The sequence below is a fragment of the Schistocerca serialis genome, chromosome 1 (genome assembly GCF_023864345.2).
Source record: "Schistocerca serialis cubense isolate TAMUIC-IGC-003099 chromosome 1, iqSchSeri2.2, whole genome shotgun sequence".
Taxonomy (NCBI): Eukaryota; Metazoa; Arthropoda; class Insecta; order Orthoptera; family Acrididae; genus Schistocerca; species Schistocerca serialis.
In genome coordinates this window covers 987,063,331-987,084,217 of record NC_064638.1, presented here as the reverse complement: position 1 = coordinate 987,084,217, position 20,887 = coordinate 987,063,331, and the positions used below count along the sequence as shown (strand labels likewise).

The window sequence follows — 20,887 nt, the reverse complement described above, 5'->3', positions numbered from 1 at the left end:
AGAACTTAGAACTACTTAAACCTAACTAACCTAAGGACATCACACACATCCATGACCGAGGCAGTATTCGAACCTGCGGCCATGGCGGTCGCGTGGTTCCAGACTAAAGCACCTAGAACCGCTCGGCCTTTCCGGCCGGGTACAGATTTTCATCCCTCTTTACATACTGCGGTACCCGCTCAATATCCTCATATACTCACTCCATCTCTTCATGTTCTACTCGCGTCGTTGAAGTGTAGGGGCCTATACCTGAACTACCGTTGTCGGTGTCGGTCTGCTTTCGAATCTAATGAGAATAGTCCTACCACGCAACAGTTCACAGTAGCTCACTCTCCTTTCTGCTTTCCTATTCGTAATGTATCCTCGTATTATTATACCGTTTTCTGCTGCTGTTGGTATCACCCTATATTCGTCCACACAGAAAACTGTATCTTCTTTCCATTTTACTTCACCGATCTTCACTATACATACAGGGTGGTTCATTGATAGTGACCAGGCCCAATATCCCATGAGATAAGCGTCAAACGAAAAAACTACAAAGAACGATATTTGTCTATCTTGATGGGGGAAACCAGATGGCGCTATGGTTGGCCCGCTAGATGGCGCTGCCATAGATCAAACGGATATCAACTGCGTTTTTTTTAAATAGGAACCCCCATTTTTTATTACATATTCGTGTAGTACGTAAAGAAATATGAATGTTTTAGTTGGACCACTATTTCGCTTTGTGATAGATGGCGCTGTAATAGTCACAAACGTATAAGTAGGTGGTATCACGTAACATTCCGTCAGTGCGGACGGTATTTGCTTCGTGATACATTACCCGTGTTAAAATGGACCGTTTACCAATTGCAGGAAAGGTCGATACCGCGTTGATGTATGGCTCTTGTGATCAAAATGTCCTACGGGCGTGTGCTATGTGAGCTGCTCGGTATCCTGGACGCCATCATTGAAGTGTCCGGTCAGTTTGCCGGATAGTTACGTTGTTTAAGGAAACAGGAAGTGTTCATACACACGTGAGGAATCTCAAAAACGTCGGTGTTGAGACTGCTACATCAACATCGATTGCACCCGTACCATATTTCTATGCACCATAAATTGCGTGGCGACGACTTTGAACGTCGTGTACAGTTCTGCCACTGGCCACAAGAGAAATTGCGGGAGGATGGCAGATTTTCTGAGCGCGTTCTATTTAGCGACGAAGCGTCATTCACCAACAGCGGTAACGTAAACCGGCATAATATGCACTATTTGGCAACGGAAAATCCACGATGGCTGCGACGGGTGAAACAAGTGGAACATCAGCGAACTTGGCGGCATTTTGAGAGGAAGGATAATTGGCCCCCATTTTATCGATAGCAATCCAAATTGTGCAATATATGCTGATTTCCTACGTCATGTTCTACCGATGTTACTACAAGGTATTTCACTGCATTACAGAATGGCGATGTACTTCCAACATGATGGATGCCCGGCACATAGCTTGCGTGCAATGGAAGCGCTATTGAATAGCATATTTCATGACACATTCACCGGACCTGACGTCCCAGGATTTCTTTCTGTCGGGAAAGTTGAAGGATATTTGCTATCGTGATCCACCGACAAAGCCTGACAACATGCGTCAGCGCATTGTCAGTGCATTTGCGAACATTACGGAAGGCGAGCTAATCGCTGTTGAGAGGAATGTCGTTACACGTATTGCCAAATGCAATGAGGTTGACGGACGTCATTTCGAGCATTTATTGCATTAATGTGGTATTTACAGGTAATCACGCTGTAACAGCATGCGATCTCAGAAATGATAAGTTCACAAAGGTACATCTATCATATCACATTGGAACAACCGAAATAAAATGTTGAAACGTACCTACGTCCTGTATTTTAATCTAAAAAACCTACCTGTTACCAACTGTTCGTCTAAAATTGAGAGCCATACGTGTGTGACTATTACAGCGCCATCTTTCACAAAGCGTAAAAAGTGGTCCAACTAAAACATTCATATTTCTTTACGTACTACACGAATATACAATAAAAACGGGGGTTCCTATTTAAAAAAAAACGCAGTTGATATTCGTTCTACCTATGACAGCGCCATCTAGCGGGCCAATCATAGCGCCATCTGGTTTCCCCCTTCAAGTTAGACAAGTATCGTTCTTTGTTGTTTTTTCGTTTGACGCTTATTTCGTGGGATATTTGGCCCGGTCACGATCAATGGACCACCCTGTCGAGTGAGCCTTAGCATTTATCTTTTCAGCTTTTGTAGTTTTTCTACTAAGTTCAAACTTTTGGCACTCCATTCACCGTTGGCTATTCCATCTTTCTCTTCTGGTCACCACCCCTTTTGGCGGTCCCGTCCTGGTAACACGAATCGGGGACTAGTCCGGAAACTTTTGCCAACGGGGAAATGACACTTTATGTGTCTTTAATCCATTGATTTACATTGATCTCTGCATCTTCATACAACTTAATCTTTCCGAATTTTAGGAACAATTTCCGATTACAAGGACGAGACAGAGCCCCGAACATCTGTCCGCTCCTTCGACATCGTTGACAAGGACGTTGGCAGAAGAAGGGTAACTTCTTAAGCCGGATATCTTCGACCGCCGTTGCTTATGACTTTTACTCAGAATTTAAGCAATAGCTGGTCTTGAACCACGGAATCTTGACGTTTTGATTAGTAGTCGAAGAAGACTCTGCTCCTACGCCAGCTATATGAACACAAATTGAACTCTTACAGTATTATAATGCCAAAACTCATGCGGGTAGCTGCGGTAAAGAAACCATTACATTACTTGAAATGTGCTGTAATTTACAGCATAGTACCTTCATTGACGTAAAATGGTTTAAAAGCGAAATATGTGACTTAGACGCAGCAAGTTGGTGGTAAAAGTTAAGGAAAAAATACTATATCCAAATTCTTCCTAGCTCTCTCTCCTTCGGCATACACGTGCTTACGACTACATTTTCATAATACCCTAAAACTTTTGGGATGATCAGCATGGCGCGTCGAATTATTTCGCACGTATACTGATTTGGAAAACGTACGCCTTGATATTCATAGTCAGCCGCTGAAAACGATAGAAATCATTACGTGAAGCATCAGACGACGGAAGAGATTGCAGAAATCATTAAGTGAAGCATCAGACGACGGAAGAGATTACAGCTGAAATAATTTATAACCAGCTGTCAACGGAAACAATGTTTCTCTGCCAAAATTTTCTTGACTTCCTTTTAGCGTAGATTTGGAATACAGTAAACGTATAGAGTTCACTATCGCTTTGTGGCACTCTTCAGTTAACTCATAGAGAATGGCATGTTCATAGCGTAATAAACTTCCTGCATTAATTCTACTATGCTTTTGAAGTTAGAGAATTTCATCTTTTGAGATGCCTACCTTTCAGCTAATTAAAAAAATTTCTGGATACATGTAAGCAACATTGTTTTTCATCGAAAGTGACAACACGTTTTCGTTGAAAACTACATCTGGATCACATGTATCACTTTAATATTAGCAAGTTCACGTTCTCAAACGCACGGAATTCAGTTATTTAATTCATTGTGTGTATATCAATTTTCCGTCACAACGAAACCTTTCATGAAGTATTGTCGATGACAGTTCTTCGCCAATGAGTTTAGGTATATAACTGTCGTTTTTGATGTGGTAAATTGTGGTTTAAATAAGACGTGTACCGTTCTACCCGTCTTTCGGAGAGTACTGTGGTCCGATTTCGGAATCTGTGAGTGCTGTTATACTTTCTTGCCATTTATGGCATGTCAAATTCGCAAAAACGGCTTTAGCGTTACATTTTACGTATCTTGCACCATGCAGAACACTTCGCAAAAACATGACGGATAACTCTTCATTGGAAGCTTAATGACTTCACCTTTTGTCCATTTGAAAACTTTCACACGTTATAAAATATACTACGTGAGACAAACTCCGGTGCATCGTTAAATAGTCCGTGATTGCTGCGATGTTTTCACTGAAATGGTGTCCCGATTACCATTCTTACGCAAATCCAGTACATTTCTTTCGTCGGCAGCATGACGTGAAACTGGTTGCTATGTTTGTACTTCGTAATAACACTGAAGAAATATGTGCAAAAACATCAGTGATGGAATAATTGTAATAAATAAAGAATTGTGTTTACAAAAGAAAAAAGGAAAGAAAGTAAGCTATAGAAATACAAGTTCCGTCGACGAGTGCTGTTGTACGGCTGCCACTCTGAGGCTTCCGCCATACAAGGTTGATCTTCTGCCGAAAAAAAATATTTCATAGATGTAAATATCTGGAACCCATGAACGATTGACTGTCTGTGTTCATAATAACATTTTCGTCGTAATGGAGGCACTTCTTGTAATAAATGTACCAAACAGAAGATTTTTCGGATATTGCTGTAGACATTCGTTGTTTAGCACACGTTATGTTATTGTAGAATTCGTAAATATAATTATCTGATACTTACTGCTTAAACGAGTGGTTTTAATCACTTTCTTAATATTATCATGAACTACTGGTTTTATTAAATGTGTACTATAGCTCGTCAGGATGCGTCTCTTAACGAATTGTGTTCAATTTATGCTTTTGTTCACTACCTCTACAAACTAGGATGTCTTAATTTTTTTGTAGCCATTAACCTAAACAGTATTTTTACTTGCTAGGCAAGTACCACATTGGATACTGTTGTGCTGGTGCTTCATATGTTTAAGTTAACGATTACATTCGTGTGACTGTACTAGTTTTGTAGTCAAATGGTGGGTTTTGGTCGAGTGATGTTGCCATATTATTCAATTTATTTTTTTTTTTTTTTTTTTTTTTTTTTTTTTTTTTTTTTTTTTTTAGAAAGGCGATACGTGCATTATCGGTTATCTTTACACCATACGTCTGACATAGACGCTACAGTTATTATACTGCCACATTTTTCTCGAATATGAACTGTGAAGCTCTGTAGCATTTAGAAGTACATATGAAGGAAGTACTCTTGAAATAATGATGCCGTTGGCACATTTACATCTTTCATATCGACGTGAACTGTCACTTTATGATTACATAAATATTTGATACGGGCATTGTGATGCAGATCTTTCAGCATGTTATTCAGTGTCCGCTCACTTTCTGCCACTAATACCATGCCATCAGCAAATCTTATACATTCTATTCTCTTTCCAATAATACATATTCCTCTTTTCCCTTCTTTTCCCATCATGCTGAAGGATATGAATGACGCTTGTGTGGAATATGGGATGCAAATAAGTACAGCAAAAAGAAAGAGTATAGTCATCAATATAAGATGCAGACTGTCCAATATTAAAAAAAGACATTCTACCATTAGCCAAGTAAGTGCATTTAAATATCTTGGAAGCACAATAACTGATGAGTTGAGATGTCACCAGGAAGTGAAAACTCGAATCACCATAGCGAAGGAGGCATTCAACAGAAAGAGGAGACTCTTACGTGGCGAATTAGATAAAGGTCTAAGGAAAAGGCTTGAAAAATGTTTTGCCTGGAGTGTGGCACTATATGAGGCAGAAACATGGACGCTAAGAGGAGAGGATGAAAAAACGTTAGAAGCATTTGAGATTTGGACGTGGAGGAGAATGGAGAGAATAAGCTGGACGGAAAGAGTGAGTAATGAAAGAGTATTGGATAGGGATGGTGAGAGAAGATGTCTGCTGATGGTTGTAAGAGAAAGAACAAAGAACAGGTTGGAATATTCACTGAGAAGAGAGAGCTTGCTGGGAAGGATTAGTTTGTGGGAGAAGACTGAGAGGAAGAAGGAGATACAAGATGATAGACGACATAAAGGGAAGAGGAAATTATGCAGACCTGAAGAATATGGCAGAAGACCGGACAGCCTGGAGAACTAGCATGTGAAAACCTGCCTTTTGGCAGAACACTGATGATGATTGTGATGCAAGTGTAGTGAAGTGTAGCCGCACTCTGGGAACTTAGTGAAGAAGGCTTATTTTCAGGTACTGTCTTTTGTAACGAAGAAAGGGCTACTGACGTCCGACACGTAATACCCACTAGTATTAATAGCTAGTCTGATCTGAGAGTAACTACGCCGAAACAAAATGCTCATTTCCGATGTCATGGTTTTTCAGGCACTGGAATGCTAAGTTGATTATTTTCCGCAAATGTAACCTACGTTTATTAATGTATAGTTAATTCGACTTGGTATCTTCAATACTCAGCAGCCTGTAAATTGTGGTTTAAACGTATCTGTCAGAGTCAAATAACTCTAAATCGTTGATTTGAAACCAATACTGTCTAATACTCAACACTCTATTCCTCGTAGCACAATTAAATGATTCTTAAGTAATCGGAATTGGAAGATAACAGTTCGATAAATACAAAATCATCACTTTGAGTTTGGCAACCCCTTTGCATGTTATTAGCCACCTGTATCTTGCCACGCAATTGTCTGTTTTTTACACACTTTTATTCAATAGGTCTCTGGAACATCTGTGGCCTGAAACAGAAACATTGGCTTCTTCTCCGTCTTGGCTTCCTCCACATACACGCCTAAAACTTCGCCGAATTTAAAGTAATTGTAACAGCTGAATATAAAGCACGTTGGGGAAAGTTATATACTGTAATAATTCGGCCGAAAAAAATTTATAGTTTTAGCACATTTATTTCAAACTCAAAAGAGTTTTAAAGTGTAGTTGCTTTAACTAGTTTCACGATTACGACCTGAGACCGTACCAATTTGCTAAAAGTCCACCTAATCCCTTACACAAAAGTTAATGTATCGTTCTTCCCAGCCAGATACTAACTGTTCCTAAAGAATAGATCAAATTTTCATCAGTATTTAAATAAACTGGAAAAGAACTGTGAGCAAAAATAACCTAGGTTCGAAACTAGGGATAAATGCCTTATTCCTGCCTTTGACCTTGGTGCGGGTCTTGAGGTGTTGCCTACACTTTCATCACCCTGGCCGTTTGAACGTTCTCTTTGTACATCACATGTTAACAGCCAGAATGCTACCTCATGCGATATTTAACTAGTGAATTCACATAGAAGTTGGAGAACAGAACCGGTAGTTGCGAGCTGATGCTCCACATGTGTACGGTGGAAATTACTGTATAAAATCAGTGAATGACGTGGAATAGTTATAGCAACGGAACGGCACACTAAAATAACAAATAAAAATGTCACATCATTCCGCTCTGTTTCCTCTGCTCGTTTCCTTGGCACAAACAGTTTTTGTGGATCGTGTGCCGTTTTAAAATTACAATTTTTTTGAAAAATGCGGTAACGATAAATGCTTGAATTCTGTGTCACAAGTATTAATGACAAAGAAGTCTAGGATTCGTCCTATGGAGACTTTGTGTGAATGACCATAGTACAGATACTGTTTTCCAATGAAAGCATTCCTCAATGGCTTTCGTTTGATTCCTCGTGCGTTGTTGTAGCTGTAGAAATTGTTATTAATTGGTAGGATTTTCAAAAATGGTTCAAATGGCTCTGATCACTATGCGACTTAGCTTCTGAGGTCATCAGTCCCCTAGAACTTAGAACTACTTAAACCTAACTAACCTAAGGACATCAAACTCATCCATGCCCAAGGCAGGATTCGAATCTGCGACCGTAGCGGTCGCTCGGTTCCAGACTGTAGCGCCTAGATCCGATCGGCCACCTCGGCCGGTGGAGGATTTTCAGATTTAACATATTTTGTATATGCTTATCGCTAAACGTAAAACCATCACAGATAGTTACTTTGCTCCGCACGAAGTGTCTTTAAAAGAACTTCAAGATGGTATAGTACTTTTGTTTTGAATTCGGCGTTAATGCTTGAATAATCAGTAGTTCTGCCTCAGGCAAAATCTCTGCTCCGACCTACTATGTCAACAATTGGACATTGGGATAGCCGTCCCGTACGTTACCGTCTGCTCATTCACCACTCTCCCTAAAGGACTTCTTATGTGTGGTAGTAATTCAGTTTTAAGGCCCATTCAATAACTGAATAAATAAAGCTAGGTAAATTTTCGTTTGTTGCAGGTGCTTGACTGTAGTACTGGTACACACTGAAATACCGACACCGTAGTGGCTTAACACGTCCGAAGGGGAGCCAGAATGTAACGACAAAACCCTACGACAAAGTAAAGTGCCTATGAAGGGTAGTCATAAGGTTTTAATTATCACCTCGAGAAGATAAAGTTACCTAATTGATTTTTTGTTTGTCTGCAGGTACATGTCTCTAACCCTATTACACATGGAAAATTTACATCTACATTCATACTCCGCAAGTCACCTGACGGTGTGTGGAGGAGGGTCCTTTGAGTACCTCTATCGGTTCTCCCTTCTATTCCAGTCTCGTATTGTTCGTGGAAAGAAAGATTGTCGGTAAGCCTCTGTGTGGGCTCTAATCTCTCTGACTTTATCCTCATGGTCTCTTCGCGAGATATACGTAGGATGGAGTAATATACTGCTTGACTCCCCGGTGAAGATATTTTCTCGAAACTTCAACAAAAGTCCGTACCGAGCTACTGAGCGTCTCTCCTGCAGAGTCTTCCACTGGAGTTTATCTATCATCTCCGTAACGCTTTCGCGATTACTAAATTATCCTGTAACGAAGCGCGCTGCTCTCCGTTGGATCTTTTTTATCTCTTCTGTCAACCCTATCTGGTACGGATCCCACACTGGTGAGCAACATTCGAGCAGTGGACGAACAAGTGTACGATAACCTACTTCCTTTGTTTTCGGATTGCATTTCCTTAGGATTCTTCCAATGAATCTCAGTCTGGCATCTGCTTTGCCGACGATCAACTTTATATGATCATTCCATTTTAAATCACTCCTAATGCCTACTCCCAGATAATTTATGGAATTAACTGCTTCCAGTTGCTACCTGCTATATTGTAGCTAAATGATAAAGGAGCTTTCTTTCTATGTATTCGCAGCACATTCCACTTGTCTACATTGAGATTCAATTGCCATTCCCTGCACCATGCGTCAATTCGTTGCAGATCCTCTTGCACCTCAGTACAATTTTCCATTGTTACAACCTCTAGATATACTACAGCATCATCCGTAAAAAGCCTCAGTGAACTTCCGATGTTATCCACAAGGACATTTACGTATATTGTGAATAGCAACGGTCCTACGACACTCCCCTGCGGCATACCTCAAATCACTCTTATTTCGGACTTCCTGCACGACAGTATGGTTACATGCTGTTAGAAGAGGAAAAACTACACGGCGCAGTCCATCTCTACTTTATCAGTAGCCACAGCAACTTCTCCACATAATCTGGCTGCACCAGATCCTACTAAAAGAGCTCTCTCCACCCTTTTTGTAGAAACTTCAGCCTTCTGGCTGGCTGTAAAATACTACCTCGTTCCTACAAATCAGAATTGATGGACATAGAATTTCAAAGAGACAGCAGTAACAGCACATGGAAGGAGACTAGCTCGTGGCGTCACTTGAAGCTAACAGAGCAAGCGTGATGCAGAGGACTCGGCTGCAGCCAGTCGTAGACCCACCTGTGGCGGGACAGCCGGAGAGCTCGAGGCGCAGGCAGACGGTCCTGCGGTGGACGCTGTAGGGCAGCACCCGCAGATGGCTGGCGAAGATGGCGGGCAGCAGGCGCTGCGTCACCACCGTGGCCGTGTCGCTGTTTCCGCTCAGGATCTGCGGACAGGGGGCGCACTCTCTGCAGGTCGAGGAAGTAAACGAGCACCACTGCTGGGTACAGCTCTTGCTCTTGTATCTGGTGAGCATCAACAAGTTCATTGTAACCCTGCGAACAAACTACGAGCTTAACGGGTTGTAACACCATAGCTGTACTGATTTATTTTGCGTTTTGTATTGTTTAGTGTTATATCGTTGAGTTTCTGTAAATGCTGTTGGATTGAATCGATAACACAAAATTGTATACTCCTTTCTTTGTATACATATTGATGTCTTTTAGAGTGTACCAAGTGTAATCTCTGTAATATTTACAATATGCGCAAGTTTCTGGTGCTTCTGTGTTTTTAAAGCAGAATTAGGAGAAATTGCACGGGAAGAAATGGAAAAAGCTGTGAAGAAGATGAATGGGGGGAGAGCCCCAGGACCTCATGAAGTTTCAGTGGACATGACAAGAGCAGCAGGTCCAGTGGGAATGTAGTGGCTGTATAGAGTACTATCAAGCGTGTGGAGAAATAGTAAAATACCTGACGACTGGAGAACAGGAGACATTGTTCCCATCTTCAAGAAAGGCAATAAAGACTTTGTAAAAACTACAGAGGAATAACCCTTATGCGTCATACGGCCAAGATTTTTGAAAGAATTTTACTAAATCGAATAAATGAAAAGATAGAAAAGGAGCTGACTGAAGAACAGCATGGGTTTAGGAAAGAAAGAAGCACGATCGACCTGATATTTTCTATCCGTCAACTGATGGACAAAAGTTGGGAGTATAACAAAACGGTGATAATGGTTTTTATAGACATAGAAAAGGCATATGACAGTTGACAGGGAAAGCCCCTGGGAAGAAATGAAGAAGATAGATATAGAAGATCGATACATTAATGTTATAAAGACAATGTACAGAGGACACAATTGTAGAATTAGAACACCATTGGGGAACTCTGAATACTTCGAAATAAGACAAGGACTTAAGCAAGGAAGTATTCTATCTCCTGCACTTATTGATGTTGTGATGGAGGGAATGAATAGGGTAGTTAAAGATATAGTAAAAGAAAAAGACAAAAAGATGATTTTTGCAGATGATATGGTAATATGGGGTGATAAAGAGGTAGATGTACAGTTACAGCTTGATGCGTGGAAGGAAATAATGAAAAAATATGGATTAAAAACAAATAAAGATAAGAGTGAAGTAATGGTATTTGGAAGAGAGAAAGGGATCAACGGAAATATTACCTTGAATGGAGTACCCCTCCAAGTGGTAGAAAGTTTCACTTATTTAGGGAGTGAAATTTCTAGGGATGGAAGAATAACTAACGAAATTAATAGGAAGTTACAGAAGGGAGGCAATTTCTACCAAACAGTAAAACACCTGATTTGGAATAATGAAGTTTCAGAAAGAGCAAAACTCCTTATGTATAAGAATTATTACATCCCTATTGCCACCTATGGTGAAGAAACATGGATAATGACAGAAAGGGACTGGAGCAGACTGCAAGCAGGGGAAACGAAATTTCTCAGAGCAGTTAAGGAAAAAACAATAATGGACAGAGTAAGGAATGTAGAGATTAGAAAGGACCTGAAACAAGAAAATATGAGAGAAGAAATTGAAAGAAAGAGATTAAGATGGTATGGGCATGTTATGAGGATGCATGGGCAGAGACTCGCCAAAATTATGGAAGAACTAAAGATGGGTGGGAAAAGACCTAGAGGGCGCCCAAGAACACGGTGGAAAATGGGAGTGAAAATATCTGTAGAAAGGAAAGGTGTGACCTGGCAGCAAGTGGAGGAAGGAAAGTGGTGGGAGAACCGAGCCAAATGGAGAGGACTCATCAGCACCCAAACCCGACAGTAGCTGGAGCGTGATTCGGATATAGATAGATGCGCAAGTTATATGTTTAGTCTTTGTCATATAATCTCTTTGGTTATTTTTAAAATGAAATAATTTTATTTAGATAATTTTGTGTAGAGCTACCAAAATATGCAAATGTTATTTAAAATGTTTGTTGCTCTTATGTAAACTGCTGACCTTCACTTACGGTTTTTAATTATTTTGTATGTAAAAGGTGTTGTGGTTCCCCTCGGGAACGGGACTGTGTAGCGCGCGCAAATTATGGTTGGCATAGGTAGAAAAGGTGGAACATAGAGTCAGTCGGGGACGAGCTATCAAACTATCAACTGCTCATTTAAAAGCTGTGTATTGTACTGCTTCCGATAGAGGCTTTTCCTGACGCTTTCCAATGCTTCGGATGGATGGATAAAGAGCTGAAACTATTCTGAAAATGGTATCTATCATCTTCACCAAGGAATGACAGATTCCAGCAATTCTACCTGCAAATCCACCTACCAACATGCACACGCCACCACATTGCGCAATCACTGTAAGAGAACAGAAGAGCGATAGTAATGTACAGTGAAGGATAAGCTCACTGGATGTGTTAATGTGCTAAAATACAAGGCAATTTATAACTGAATTTATGCACCTACCTTAATTTTTTGCTTATCACAACACCTATCAGGTTCCTCTCCGTCTGAACTATGATTACCGAGCATCCTTTATTGAAAGCATATTAAAATTAATATACTAATAGAGTGTGCTAAGATTAATAATGGTTGTTCAAAGGCTCTAACAAATATCTCAATATTGTGTTTCACTGCAGTCAAAGTTCAGAATTGCAACTGTTGAGAGTTATATGTTCATGCTTGCTAAGTGTTTCACTGATGTAATGAAAGTGTGTTTAGTTTGCTCTGCTATAGTGGTCAAGATTAAGGGCCCCCCACCATTGAAAGTAGTTCAAAGGCACAAAGTTACTTAATTATAGAAAGTTTCAATTACTCTTGCTATTCCAGTCAAATTTTGTACAATATTCGGTTCCTCTTGTGTATTAAAAGTGCATATTAATGGTGTAACAGGATCAACAGTTTGTCTACTGTGCTCATGCTAGATAACGATTAATAGAAAGACCACTATCTATGAAAACAATAATTTCTTTATTCAAAAGACAGTGAGAAGTAATCTGTTAGTGAATTACACTTAATTTTAATTGTAAATAGAAAGGTGTTTAGTAGTGAGGGACTTAATCTATGCATAATAATTAATTTAGCTGTGAACCATATTCATATTTCATGTCAAATAGGAATATGTTTGAAAAAGTAATATTGAACCTATGTCCAATTTATGATTCTAAAGTGCACTGTAATACAAATATTATTGAAACCACTCAGTTTGACCAAGCTTTGAAAGCAAAAGTGTATGTCATTTCTGTTATCCTTATCCAAACAGTCTTGTTCTCCTATAACTGTTAGCACTTTCTTTAATGTCAACATCAACTAATGACAGAGTTCATTGCACTCTCAGGTGATAAAGTATACGCTGTGTCTGTCCATTAAAGTTACTCACATCTATTTTCTTGACCAAGAATGTTACTCATTCTTATGCCTAATTAGGCTGGCGACTGTTTTCTTTATCCTTTGAAAAGTGTGGATAGGTAAAAATATTGTTTGTTACTGTTCAAATATTTACGTAATTTTGACATTCACGTCCGATAAGCTACCTCCGTTAGGTACAACACCGTCAACATAGCAAAATTCCTCTCAGAGGGTAACACTGCTCTGTTGCTTTATACCATAATTGTTTGAATAAAAAATAATTTCACTATACGAACTGCCTCCAACTTTAAGGTTATGGTATAACAGTAGCGGACGAGAGTGTTATAGGATACCGTACCACATCTGCGACTGGATTCAGGTCTTTCTTCGAGATAAAACTAATCATGTCGCTCTAAAAAAAACGAAAGTTAAAAAACTAATTCGGTGAGTATCCATTACGGTTTACAGTATAGCCTACACATGTCCGTTAACAACAGGCAGGATGGTCAGAAACAGCCTGAGAAATAATTGTTAAGAAGAAAATTCGATACGACGCGGCGTTTCAGAGTTAATTAACATTGAAATTAGCCAATCGGGCCTTTGCTCGCGCAAATTCAAGCGGCCCGCCAAATACAATTAGTTTCAGTTGTTTTCGTAGCATACAAGACAGCTTACAAAACTGCTCAGTCTTTAGCTCGTGTTCGATCTATACTACAGAACACAGATCCAAGTTTTGTATCAGTCTCTTGTTTGGTTTTAGGAAACTAAACGAAGAACACTTTTGGCGACACTGTGTCTAGCGGGCTTCTTGAATCCTTGCACGCAGTGACCTGACAGACTACCTTCAGTGCTAAATAACTCGGAAATCGGTCAACGCAACAGTTTTTTTCTTAACTATTATTTCACAACACAACTTCCAGTGCAATACACTTAAAAGCTTTTCACTCTCTTTCCGATCATCCTTTACAAAAAATATTGAGAAAATCCACTGATCTACATTATCACCGAATGACTTCTGTTTCTTTCTTTATGTGTAACCCACTGTCCTTGGAAACTGGTTTTCGTTGTCTCAGTATGCTTTTTAGTCGTTAGAAAACAATGATTAGGCACCAGTATCAGAGCGGAAAGAAAGTACTGCCAAATATGATTCGAATCACGAATAAGTGTTCAAATTTCACAGGCGAATATACCGAGAACGAATAAAATTGTTTGTACCAAAATGGATTTTCTTTCATTGTTTTTGTAGAAGCTACGCCTATGCGCTCGAACATTTAAATTCTTTTTGCGGAAATAAATATGAGGTTTGGCTTAAGTATAATTTTCCTTCATTTCAAAAGGAAACAATAAACTTAGCTTTATCAATTTTAAGTAATGAATTCATAGTGGACTATTCAGTGATTCAATATCCCCAGCAGTGGAGGCCATTTTTAATTTCCAAGTTTAAGATGATTAAAAACATTAAATATGAAAATGTTATAGCAGAATGGGGGAAAAGGTTTATGGTGTTTCAGATTGTTCTATATTTCTTCAATAACTTTAGGAAGGTATAATTCCGTAGTATTAACGGTACTCGAGGAAAGAGAATAAAGGTGAGGAAATATCATGCTGTCGGTGTTGTAGGCTACAAGGTACTAATGAACTTTAAATGAAACTCACTAGCGTGTGATAGGGCTGAAGAACTATTCTCTTTATAGAGACAACTAAAACAACATCTTGCAAATGATTTTCTACAAAAATGCCAATCTAAGTATAAAAGAAAGAATTGAGTAGAGACCATACACAAAACTCATCTAAGTAAATGTTTTTTACTTACTCACTTAAAATTCTTGAAGTGATGCCACAATTAAATAAGGATGATAAGTGTAATATGGGGCTGACGCGGACCTCAGTGAAACGTACGTCTAAAAATAATGGATGAGAGTAACTATGATCTGTTCGGACAGTATTCCAGTGCCGTAAGTTTAAATTCATATAGTGGCTGTAGTTTACCGGTTTTCGTAGGTATTTCCCGAGCCAACTAAAGCTTAGTATGATAAGTGAAAGACTGCATACATAATACTCTATAAATGAATCCAAGCAGTCCGATGTAATAAAGCGACGATTAACATTAATGATAGTCTTGGTTCTGCAACATAACTGTCTAACCTCTGGTAAACAACATATGCGATTAGACGTGTGCGTATCAAACAACACACAACAACAAACAGTAAACATTATTGTCTCCCCTAGTGACACGCATACAAACACACCCACACCACCCACACCCACATACATACACACCCTCAGCCCTCCTCTCCCCCCCCCCCCCCCCCCACATACACACATGCAGCACAGGCATGACGGTAGGGAATAACTCATAACTCTCACCAGAAATTCAGTGATTCGCTTGTATGACTACTGCGAATGTAGACTACAGCATATCCTCTTTAGATACCAATATACAATCTGCCGATCGCTGAAAGTGCGTATTACCTTTTCTTCTAACCGAACAAAACGATTGTGCGATCTCTTTAAGAAATGTATCTGTTTAGCTGCTCCCAAAGCAGTAATCGCGAAGAAGCAAGATCTACAATTATTATTTCTTGCTACAAGCTGTCATTCAAAACTGTTACCAATTTATCATTTTCTGAAGAAAATCGATATTTCCATATTAACTTTAAGCAGCTAAGCGACAGACATGTTAAAAACATATTTATATGTTTTGTGTAAATCAGCGGAGCAGCTACATTAAACGCTATGTTTCGTTTAGCCGGAATTGCTTTAATTCCCTATTTCCGTGTACAAACAGTCCACTTTATATTTATGCATACCTTGGTCACCGAATTTCAAAACAAAAATTTAGTCTCACAAACTGGGGAGAAACCTTAAATCTTGGTGCCAACTAGATTCAAAGTTTTGCGAAAAAGCTGGCCCAACGTCAGGCAATTGATTATCGATATAACTTTAAGGAAAGGAACATGGTACATATTGTACGAGTATTAACAAGCATGTAGAACTATTCACAACGATCACTTACATTTCGTTAACTGTAGAATCATCGAACAAAATATGACTATTGGAGATGCTAGACAGTTCTAGTAGAAGGTAAGTAGACGCGTTTATTTCAAATAGACACAAGAATTTTTCTTCGAAACAGTCGTCCAAACGATTCGTGTAAGATATTTCGGACGAAATGACGATTTTGTATTTCAGTATACAATACCGATACTTTTAAGTAGTAATATACACTCCTGGAAATGGAAAAAAGAACACATTGACACCGGTGTGTCAGACCCACCATACTTGCTCCGGACACTGCGAGAGGGCTGTACAAGCAATGATCACACGCACGGCACAGCAGACACACCAGGAACCGCGGTGTTGGCCGTCGAATGGCGCTAGCTGCGCAGCATTTGTGCACCGCCACCGTCAGTGTCAGCCAGTTTGCCGTGGCATACGGAGCTCCATCGCAGTCTTCAACACTGGTAGCATGCCGCGACAGCGTGGACGTGAACCGTATGTGCAGTTGACGGACTTTGAGCGAGGGCGTTTAGTGGGCATGCGGGAGGCCGGGTGGACGTACCGCCGAATTGCTCAACACGTGGGGCGTGAGGTCTCCACAGTACATCGATGTTGTCGCCAGTGGTCGGCGGAAGGTGCACGTGCCCGTCGACCTGGGACCGGACCGCAGGACGCACGGATGCACGCCAAGACCGTAGGATCCTACGCAGTGCCGTAGGGGACCGCACCGCCACTTCCCAGCAAATTAGGGACACTGATGCTCCTGGGGTATCGGCGAGGACCATTCGCAACCGTCTCCATGAAGCTGGGCTACGGTCCCGCACACCGTTAGGCCGTCTTCCGCTCACGCCCCAACATCGTGCAGCCCGCCTCCAGTGGTGTCGCGACAGGCGTGAATGGAGGGACGAATGGAGACGTGTCGTCTTCAGCGATGAGAGTCGCTTCTGCCTTGGTGCCAATGATGGTCGTATGCGTGTTTGGCGCCGTGCAGGTGAGCGCCACAATCAGGACTGCATACGACCGAGGCACACAGGGCCAACACCCGGCATCATGGTGTGGGGAGCTATCTCCTACACTGGCCGCACACCACTGGTGATCGTCGAGGGGACACTGAATAGTGCACGGTACATCCAAACCGTCATCGAACCCATCGTTCTACCATTCCTAGACCGGCAAGGGAACTTGCTGTTCCAACAGGACAATGCACGTCCGCATGTATCCCGTGCCACCCAACGTGCTCTAGAAGGTGTAAGTCAACTACCCTGGCCAGCAAGATCTCCGGATCTGTCCCCCATTGAACATGTTTGGAACTGGATGAAGCGTCGTCTCACGCGGTCTGCACGTCCAGCACGAACGCTGGTCCAACTGAGGCGCCAGGTGGAAATGGCATGGCAAGCCGTTCCACAGGCTACATCCAGCATCTCTACGATCGTCTCCATGGGAGAATAGCAGCCTGCATTGCTGCGAAAGGTGGATATACACTGTACTAGTGCCGACTTTGTGCATGCTCTGTTGCCTGTATGTGCCTGTGGTTCTGTCAGTGTGATCATGTGATGTATCTGACCCCAGGAATGTGTCATTAAAGTTTCCCCTTCCTGGGACAATGAATTCACGGTGTTCTTATTTCAATTTCCAGGAGTATATATATATATATATATATATATATACTTCTGACCTCCGTCAGGTAAAAAGGCAAGTAATATGGGAGCACTATACAGAGAAGATGATATCAAACGGGTCCCGCCGAAATATGTCGTCTCCGGTTTTCTAAACTTGCTATCTGTCCAGTAATGAGACAAGGATTGCGTTGTTTTTGTGACCAGGCCTGCTAGTTCAGTTATTACAATTTTGAAAACACGAGGCAGTGTTCTTCGATTTGATCTGACATGGTAATACCGCTGTAATTCAACGCGAACTGATGACTGCCGCTTCCAGGTACGAATACGTACTGGGTGTAAGAGCAGAAGACAACTGACAATAGATGGTGACCTACACCATACCTCTTATTTCAGTATTGTATGTGAGTGGTATTCGGAGTTAAAGTATTAGGTTCAAAATGGCTCTGAGCACTATGGGACTTAACATCTATGGTCATCAGTCCCCTAGAACTTAGAACTACTTAAACCTAACTAACCTAAGGACATCACACAACGCCCAGCCATCACGAGGCAGAGAAAATCCCTGACCCCGCCGGGAGTCGAACCTGGGAACCCGAGCGTGGGAAGCGAGAACGCTACCGCACGACCACGAGCTGCGGGCAAAGAGTATTAGGTAGGAACTTTCATGGAATGTCCTAGAGTTCTTGTCTTGCAATTAAAGCTTGAAGAAGTTTGAGTCCCATTTCTTTGTTTGTGTACTTTACTGAAAAAACGGAGTCGAAGCGATCATAGGTGTGATTTATAATTATTGCTTTAGAATATGGAAACACCAGTTTGGCTGGTGGCAGGCGGTGGCGATAAGTGAGAGGTCTTACTTAGTAACCCACGTATACTCACGAGGATAAAGATGTCATCGCACTTTACGTATGATTCTCTCCTCACTGTTGCCGGCCTATGTAGCCGAGCGGTTCTAGGCGCTTTGGAACTGCGCGACCGCTACGGTCGCAGGTTAGAATGCTGCCTCGGGCATGGATTTGTGTGATGTCCTTAGGTTAGTTAGGTTTAAGCAGTTCTAAGATCTAGGGGACTGATGACCTCTGATGTTAAGTCCCATTGTTCTCAGAGCCATTTGAACCATTTTTGATAAATATCTTAAGAATTACTATCTTCATAGTACAAAAGGATGAGGTTATTTTTTCACATAGCAGTTAGAATTTCGCAAGTTAACTACCAGGTTAAAAACAAAAGGGCTTCGTTGAATACATCGCTTGACAAAAAAAAAAAAAAAAAAAAAAAAAAAAATAAGTGACAGGAAGGGGGTGGGGAGACGAAATGAAACGTCAAGGGCTGAGCGGTTATGTAATATTACTTCGTTGATAACATGAACCCATTAATCAGTATGACGTCGCACCCCCTCGGGCCTCCTGAGGCAAGCTCGCCCACACTACTGGTCTTTGATATTCTTGAGACTGACACTGGACCGGAGTTGACGACCGAGCTGATGCCATTCATTTCCTATTCGTCATGGGAGTATCTTGGTACCACACATGCAGTTCAAAGAGGCACGCTCTGTGTGTGGATGAGCGCTCTCCTGTTGACAGCCAGCACCACGAAACTACCACTTCAAAGGTACGTGAGTATGCAGGATGTCCGGGCTGTTACGGTTTCTGCACCACGTGTTAGCAACAGACACAGCGGGTGCGCCAAAGACTGAGATGGCGTGGAGTTTTACAATTATTTATTGAACTTGCTTTACAATTTCTCCCTCGTTGTCGCAGCCCAGCCCAGCGGATCCTTCCACCTGGCTGCTGCTGTGTAGATTCTCCGACAATGTGCGCAACGCGCGCCGCTGATCGCACTCGGGAGCCTCAGACCACCAGTGCTCCGATGAAGCCAGGATGCCCTGTGGTTGAGAAGAACTCGTCACCACTCGGCGCTCCAGTACCGGGCACCCCCAAGGAGCCCTGTCGCCGAGTGGTCAGCTGCCGACACCTGCTGTGCCGGCGGCTGGGAAGCTGTCAGTCGCGATGTCCGTGAGGTCCCATCATGGACCACGCACCGTGGGGCCGGGTTGTTGTGAAGTCCGGGCGTCAGTCCCCGGCGGTGCCTGTGACCAAGACCGCGCTGCAGCCGGTCCTGCTGGAAGTTCTCGCTGAAGTTACTCAGCCATGGTGGCGACCGAACTCGGGCCGACCTACAGAGCTGAAGTTAACATCTGGTGGTGAACGGATGACTGCTACTAGCTGTAACAGACTTCCGGAATCGCCACCTACGAAGACTGAACATTCTGACACGGACCACGTCCGTCCTCAGATCCGAACTGCTTCCTAATGGATTCTGTCTGTTGCTGTCAGCCCTCCACTATTTATATCCGGCAGGAGGACGTTTTTTACCCTTGGTGGCAGCTTTTTGTTATTACTCCTGCAGTATATTGCAGCGTAGCTTAGCCTGCTGGCCTCACTTCCCCTTACTCAGCACTCCCCAAGCTTCGCTCGGCGCTCGGTCTGTGTGCATCCTTGTGTCAGTCAGTCGGTAAACTGCTGCTGTGAGCAAGGCTATCTGTGCCTGCTTACTTTGCAACTCCTCGGTCGCTGCGTGCCTCTGTTTTGCCATTCTCCACTGTGTGAAGCAACGCTTACTACATGTGGCCGCAACAGTGCTGTCACAGTACATGTGGCCGCAACAGTGCTGTCACAGTTCCCCTAATTAGGACCAGCTGTGACCTGATGTCTTACCTGATGGCCCTCGAGACCATGACTCCAGGATAGCACCGTTTTACTTCTCTAACACGTTTCGTAGAATAGGACCTCTTCCCAGTACTCGCCGGCGATAGTCATCCGGGGTAGTGCAGAACCGCGGTTCATAGCTGAACACAATGCGATACCATGCTTCCAGCTGTTCATGTGTCCCGACCACAGCAGCATCCAAAGGCAGCCAATTTTGCTGCATTGTTAGTGGCAATCTAATTCCCTGGTGTAGCTGCTGCTAGTATCCGACCATGACACAAAACATTGCGGTGAGTCCACTAATTATTCTCGGCTGGCAGACGCAAATGGAGACCCACAACGAGGCATTTTTCAAGCTTTGTCAGATGCTGATAACGCTATCTCACACAAATTCGAAGCAATCACTCAACATCAGACGCTACTCACACCTATTATACAGCACAACTGGTAACAACACTATACTCGAAACAATGTATGCCCAATGATGCCTGTTCTACTTGTCACAGACTGTTGCAGTTCTAATCACACCATTTAAATACCCTCCTACGCTGTGTAAGTGT

At 42.0% G+C, this 20,887-nt stretch overlaps 1 protein-coding gene across 1 annotated transcript in view; it reads right to left on the bottom strand.

The window, feature by feature from the left end:
• Positions 1-20,887, bottom strand: part of LOC126458640 (discoidin domain-containing receptor tyrosine kinase B-like) — a 305,649-nt gene that overhangs the window by 130,975 nt on the left and 153,787 nt on the right. The window contains exon 5 of the mRNA XM_050095811.1: positions 9,490-9,637. Coding sequence (XP_049951768.1) covers positions 9,490-9,637 — 148 coding nt within the window. The remainder of the gene's footprint in view (positions 1-9,489; positions 9,638-20,887) is intronic.